Raw genomic sequence first — 6,943 nt, 5'->3', positions numbered from 1 at the left:
TGACGGTCACAAAGCATATAGAGTTACCTTTCTTTGACTAGCAAATGGAAAGATATTAGATGGACGGTTCTTCTAATGACTCAGTCCAGAATATTTGTGTAGCATTAAAAATGGTGTCTAGAAGACTAGAAGGGATTAATAATTTTGGGGAAATTTGTTTCTAGGATATACAAAACGGAGCAGTTGAATCAATCACATTGGTCTAGCAGAAGCATCATCAATGTAAGCCATGGCTTCTGCTTCTGAGAGTTGTTTCCCTTCTACAAGACCTTTAACCAAGGTGTTTGCATATTCTTTAGATGGAGTATCATGCATTGGAAACTTTCCAGATTTGAAGTTCTCAATATGCGAAATCGGACACCTGTAGTTGAGGAATAAAAAAGTTGAGAATCATGATTTGTAAACTATGAAATGCCAATTGGTATAGGATAAATTGATTAAGGAAAAAAATGAAAATTCAGTGAGGAGAATACGTCAGAGTCAGTATGGGAAGATCACCCTCCTTTCCCACACAAACAACATTTGAATACCAGCTACCCTGCACCAAAATCAGGAAGAGCAGTCAGAATTAGTGAGAAGCAGTTGAGGCATGCACTGAAGTGTCTGTCAATTTAGGGACAAAAAGTGTCAAACACTGAAAATATGTGAAATTCTTTTTCGACACTCAACAGGCTTACATAAAATCATAGTGGCTTCAATTTTGTCATATAAACCAGAAGACTGGGAAATCAGAAAGGATGTACAGTCATCTAGCCAAGTCAGATGTTTACTAGAGGATAAAAGAGTGGGGGGGGGGGGGCAGGGGCTCAAGAGTGAGAGAGAGTGAGAATTATATATTAGTTCTTGCGACCTTTTTTACTGGAAAGAAAAATGATGTCAGTCTATTCAAGTGCACTCTATTAGCTAGTTGATGCTTTGACCAACTCCTTGCAGCGTACAAACAAATTTATGAACTGTGCTCTTATAAGAAGTTTGATTGTTTAGTTTATTTTTTATGGGGTGGGGGAGATCGATTTTTTCTTCACTAGGCGAAGTTTTCGAGCACACTGCTTACTATCTGCAAAATTTCATGAGTATCAGATATAAATATAGAGCAACCCAGTGCACGAGGCTCCCATTACTGTAGGGTCGGGGGGGGGGCAAATGTACCCAGCCCTACCCCCTGCTGCTTCGCAGGAGAGGCTGTTTCCAAGTTTTAAACTTGCAACCAACAGGTTGCAATAGCCAAGGCTCGCCCACTAGTATCAGATATAAATATAACCAAGATAAAAGTTGCACAACATACCTTAAGAACCTCCAGAAGAACAGACTTGTTGGTCACAACAGATTGTAAAGCAATTAAGTCAAACAAGGGAGATATCATGTGCCGACTGGGACCGTTCTCCTGAAGCAATAAATCATTGAACTGCTCCAGTCTGTGAAAGAAAACCCAGAGGCGTATACGATATATTAGAAGATTTGAATTGATATACAAAAATTAATTCAAAAGCAACAAATTCAAGCAGTAGGTCTCATTTTTCTTATGCAGATAAGCTTAAAGTTAATGTCTGAGGGATCACGGTCCTAATTACCTGTGCCAGGTATTTAAGGTTAGAGGATCGGAACCTACAGTCGGTTGGTTCTGATCTTATAATCATGAAAGCATGTTCCAAGTTCTTTGCTCTTTAGACAATACTACTGGTCTTATAGCCTTGGAACCCAAGATATTTACAGTTCGAACCACAGCTTACCCACAGAAAAAGAATGTAAAAATAAAAACAGCATCAGAATAACAAAGAACACATACGTTATTTTATACAAGCACATGTAAGCTCTCTCATGAATATTGCTTTCAGGATGAAGGAAAGCAACCCCTCCCGCACCCCAAGTACTTGTATGAGAGTGCCCAAAGAATAAACGATGAGGTACAGTCTTCCATAAAGTTTCTTTTGGTGGGCTTTTATCCATTGAACCTGAGCATTGCATCTGCATACCTTCCACCTGGATCACATTTAGCCCCATATTAGTAAACAATGTTCTATAATGTTATTCAACAATATAAATAACAGGCCATGCAAAAAATAAACCTAAGCATTTAATACAACAAGGAATCCAAGTCACAGCCTGGTGAATATGCAAAGAATAACAAAGAAATTACTCTTAGAGGCTCCATGCTAGTTGCATCGATTGTCCTATTAGATGACAGGATATGGATTTTGTCGAGGACAATGATTCCATTGCCCAAAGGAATCTACAATTGCCTTATGATGAGGAAATCTATCCCACAACCTGGTAGCCATTATTAACATTTGAACATTATGTGGTCCACAGGGCCTGGATTTCACACTTTCAGTCCTCTAGGATGAAATTCTTTGTATTCCTCTGATCTTGTTCAACCACTTGCAAGGATATACGATAACTGGCTTTGCTTGAAGAATAAAATAAAAATATCAATTGAAAATTCCAAACCAATTGGAGACCACCTTTATATTCATACTTTAATATAGTACCCTCTTTTAAAAACAAATTAACATATTTTTCTACCCATGCAAAAAAGAGATAATAGAAAATCTGGCTCACAGACTACCATAATATTGCCATATGCAGATATATGTATATGGACACATGGCAACAATACCACATCAGACATTGATTTGTACAGCAAACATCCTAACAGGACCTGCTCATGTATTATAAGTTGAAAACATCATATAATATCACAACACTAGATATAAGCAATGATGGGGGAAAAATGATAGATAAGCTCATTCAGAAATATCAGATAATGCTATCAATACATAGAGATTAAAAAAAATGGATGACAGAAAAAAACCATTTAACCAACAAAAAATCAAAATGTTTCCCCCCCCCCCTTTCATCTAAGTTGTTTGTCATGTTAAATATTTTACTGGAAAAGAGTGAGTTTACTAAACATGCAACTATGGATAAACTTTAAATTAACCTAAAGACGTTCCATGATATTCAATCCTAAGTAACTTTAAATTAACCTAAAGACATTCCATGATATTCAATCCAAAGGCATAAAACATGTTCTACTTGGCTTTATATGGGGGCTATGGTATGTGAAAATTGAGACATATTGTCAGCACAATTGTCCAAAAAACATCTTACAAAACCAACTTTTGAACTCCTTCTGTATTGCACGCAATTAATGCAAAATGAGCATCTTACCTGACCACCTTCAATATAGCATAGAAACCTTTTTCTCCACATATTTGATCCATAGCTTGCATACCAAATATCAATTTTCGAAAAGACAGGTCTCCATGGAACAGAGCCATCGACTAGTTGATCTGGAAACAACAGCACTTCTGTTTGGCATCCTCTACATGAGGAGGAAAAATATCATCAACAAGGAATGACTTAAAAGTATCTCTTTACCTTGACCATCTTGGTCAACTTTGAGCATTGACAAGGGTTGCATAACATCCTGAACAGTCTCCACAAGATTTACAGACTGAATGTTTGGTACCGCATCATCCTCAGCATCAGAATCAGAACTTGATATCAAAATAGTCTGTAATCATATGACAATTTAGCAGGAAAATATAACTGCATGGGATATCAGCTTTGTAGATAATTAAAAAATAAATGATTAAAGAAAAACCCAACTTCATTTTGTCCAGAAATCTCTTTGTTCGCAAAGAAAATTCCCTGTTTGTGGAATCAGAAAATATTCCTCAACCACATAATCTCATATTTCAAGAAAATCCTGACTTCATTTTGCCTTGCAATCTCTTTCATTGGCAAATAAAATCCCCTGTTTGTGGAATCAGAAAATATTCCTCAAACAAACAACCCCATTTTATGCATCCCATTTACAAGTGAAAAGGTAAGATCTGATTCACTATTTCCCATCTCCATCTGTAAACTTATTTCTTTTTATATTAGGCTCTGCTTGTTTCCAGATAAATGCACATAAAAGAGGAAATTGGGGTATGTTTAGGGATGCCAGAGGACTAGACAGAGCGGGCTCCTCAAGAATCAAAGAGGACTCCTGAAGGGTGCCAGAGGTCAAGCCAGAGGGAAGTGGAGGATCCATCAGCGATCTCGTAGGAGGTAGCTCTAAGAGCTAAGGGGCGAAGGAGGAAGATTTTGCGCTAGACCCAAGAGGTGTCCGCAGGATGAGGGGCAGTCATGTTTGGAGGAGATTCTCCAAATTAACTTGAGGATGCCGACGGTGTTAAAATCACGGATCCTACGAAGACCTAGACCTCCTTCAGATTTAGGGAGACAGATGGAAGCCCACCTGACCAGGTGGATGAATTTGGAGCATTCTTTACCTTTCCAAAGGAAGGCGTAGAAGAGGGATTCCATTGCTTTAATTGTGGATTTGGGGAGCCCATAGATGCCACACCAGTAAATGTAGGAAGATTGGAGGACAGATCTAATCAACTCAACCCTGCCTGCGAAGGAGAGGAGTTTAGAGTTGAAGCCGTTTGCGGATGAGGTCAAGCATAGGGGTGCAGTGGTGACCAGTCAGCCAGGCAGAGATGAGGAAAAGGCCAAGATATTTGACTAGGAGGGAACTGAGGGAAAATCTCGTCAAGCGAAGGAGATACTCCTTGTCGAAATCTGAAACGCCTGAGAGGAAGATGTTGGACTTCAAAAGAATGATCCTAAGCCCGGAAAGGCTCTCGAAGAGTTGAGGGGAGGACATAATGGAAGAGATGGAAGAGGGGTCAGCCTTGGAGAAGATCATGAGGTCGTCCGCAAAGGCAAGGTGGGAGAGATTGAAAGCCTTGCATTTAGGAATGGGGGAGATGAGGAGCTGGTCAGTTTTAGACTGGATACTCCTAGAGAGGATCTCAAGAGCAAGGGAGAAGTGACAGGGGGAGAGAGGGCATCCTTGACGAATTCCCACTTTGGAGGGGAAGAACCCAACAGGGGAACCGTTAATGATGACCAAGAAGAAGGGGGAGAAGATGCAGAAGTGGATCCAAAGCACAAAGTTAGGGGGAAAGACATATGAGTCATGACATTGCAAATGAAATCCCACCGAAGGAAATCAAAGGCTTTGTGGATGTCAATTTTCATAAGGGCCGTAGGATAATGGGATTTGCGGCCGAAACCCCTGACAATTTCTGAGCAAAGGAGGATGCTATCCGCTATGCTTCTCCAAGAAATGAAGGTCGATTGGTTAGGGCTGACTAAGGAAGGAACCACCAGCTGAAGACAATTAGCAAGAATTTTGGCGATGAATTTATAAAGGAGATTGCATAGAGAGATGGGTTTGAAATCAGACAAGGACGAGGCCCCCTCTTTTTTGGAGATAAGACAGAGAAAGGTCTGATTGATCCGAGGGAGCTGGCTGGGATTGAAGAAGAAACTACAGATGGCTTTGATGAGATCATCTTTTATAATGTCCCAGCTAGCCAGGAAGAACCTCATACTGAATCCATTTGGGCCAGGGGCCCAATTAGACTTGTGAGAGTGGACCGCTTTAAGGATTTTATCCTCAGAGGGGATAGATTGAAGGGAATCGAAGAGAGAAGGGGGGACAAATATATTGATTAAACCAGGGGGGAGAGCGGAAGGGGGAGGAAGGGGGCAAAAGAGGGGGGGGGGGAAAAGAAAGAGATGGCTTTTGTCTTAATGTCATGGACAAAGGAGAGAGGGGTGCCATCTCGACTGAGAAGCAGGGAAATGGAAATTAGAGTTTGAGCGGCATTTGAGAGATCTATGGAAGAAAGCTGAGTTGAAATCTCCAAGCTCAAGCCAATTGATCTGGGATTTTTGCCGGAGGAAGCTCTCTTCTTGGGAGGAAAGAGAAGAAAGCTCTAAGGAAAGCCTTTCTTCTTTCTCCACCATGGAAGGGTTAAGCAAATCCGATTAAATCAGGGATTGGACTTGAGTAAGACTAGCATGGAAAGAGGATACCCATGACGAGATATTACCAAAAATGGACAAGTTCCAAGCTTTAAGGGCAATTTGGAATTGCGAAGCTTTTTAGCAAAAGCAAGGAGGGGGAGAGAGTGACAGAGGACCGGCTTGTCCTAAGAATCATAGACTAAGGGGAGAAAGAGGGGATGAGATGTCCACATGTCGAAGAATTTGAAAGGCTTTGGCCCAAAGGAGATGAAGGGCTGGATTAGGAGGTGGCAGGGACTATGGTCAGAGATACCAAGGAGGAAGTTGGCATGAGGGTTGGGATAGAGGATAACCAGGCATCATTGATCAGGACACGGTCAATTTCGCAGGCAACCCGATCAGAGCCCCCTCTTCTATTGTGCCAAGTGAGAGGGGACCCGACCATCTCAGATCGTTGATGCCTAGGTCATCGATACAATCATTAAAAGCATTTGAGGGAAAAATGGGCCTACCTCTAGCTTTCTCGTGACTAAACCGAACAACATTGAAATCTCCACCAACACCCTAAGGGAGGGCTCCCACCCAGGACTTGAGGAGGGAGAGGTCAGCCTACAAAGGGATCCGATCAGTAGCACAGTTGTGAGCATAAACAACCGAGAGAAAGGAGAAGGAATTAGGGAGGGAGAGATGAAGGTGGAGAAGCTGAGGGGAGGAGAAGGATACAGAGATATGGAGTTTAAAAGGGTCCCTGAGGATCCAAATTCGACCATTTGGGAAGTGGTCGTAGTTGGCAGGGAAGGACCAGGTTGGGGCATTCTCTGAGGACACTAGTTTCTAAGTTCTAACAGAGCATATAAGGAAGAATGGTGGATTTGATGAGAGCCCTGAAGTCGGCATGCTTGGCCAAGGAATTGAGACCCCTGACATTCCAAATAAATCCTGAAGACAGAGAAAACTAAAAGGGGGTAGGTAACGATCCCCTAGGGAGGAGGCTATTGTAACGCTTGTGGGCGTAGGCAATGGTAGGGCACAAACATAGGACCCGGGGAGAGGAGTGGGCAGTAGGGGGAACGCTTGAAGCCAGGGGAGAGGGAACTAGAGTGAGCTCACCAAGGGTGCCACAAGGGGGGCA

The 6,943-nt window shown here is 41.8% G+C and overlaps 1 protein-coding gene across 2 annotated transcripts in view; it reads right to left on the bottom strand.

The window, feature by feature from the left end:
* The window catches only part of LOC122672783 (histone deacetylase 5), a 74,047-nt gene continuing 67,104 nt past the window's right edge, over positions 1–6,943 (bottom strand). The window contains exons 9-14 of one of the 2 annotated variants that reach the window (XM_043870274.1): positions 3,382–3,517; positions 3,172–3,293; positions 1,787–1,980; positions 1,286–1,415; positions 474–538; positions 1–361 (exon numbers count right to left, since the gene is read on the bottom strand). In XM_043870274.1, the coding sequence (XP_043726209.1) occupies positions 193–361; positions 474–538; positions 1,286–1,415; positions 1,787–1,980; positions 3,172–3,293; positions 3,382–3,517 (816 nt within the window). In that variant the 3' untranslated portion in view covers positions 1–192. Of the gene's footprint in view, positions 362–473; positions 539–1,038; positions 1,072–1,237; positions 1,416–1,786; positions 1,981–3,171; positions 3,294–3,381; positions 3,518–6,943 lie in introns of those variants that run through there. The other variant, XM_043870275.1, reaches the window with a different exon arrangement.

The sequence above is a fragment of the Telopea speciosissima genome, chromosome 8 (genome assembly GCF_018873765.1).
Source record: "Telopea speciosissima isolate NSW1024214 ecotype Mountain lineage chromosome 8, Tspe_v1, whole genome shotgun sequence".
Taxonomy (NCBI): domain Eukaryota; kingdom Viridiplantae; phylum Streptophyta; class Magnoliopsida; order Proteales; family Proteaceae; genus Telopea; species Telopea speciosissima.
The sequence above is the reverse complement of the archived record's forward strand: the minus strand, read 5'-3'. Positions and strand labels throughout refer to the sequence as shown.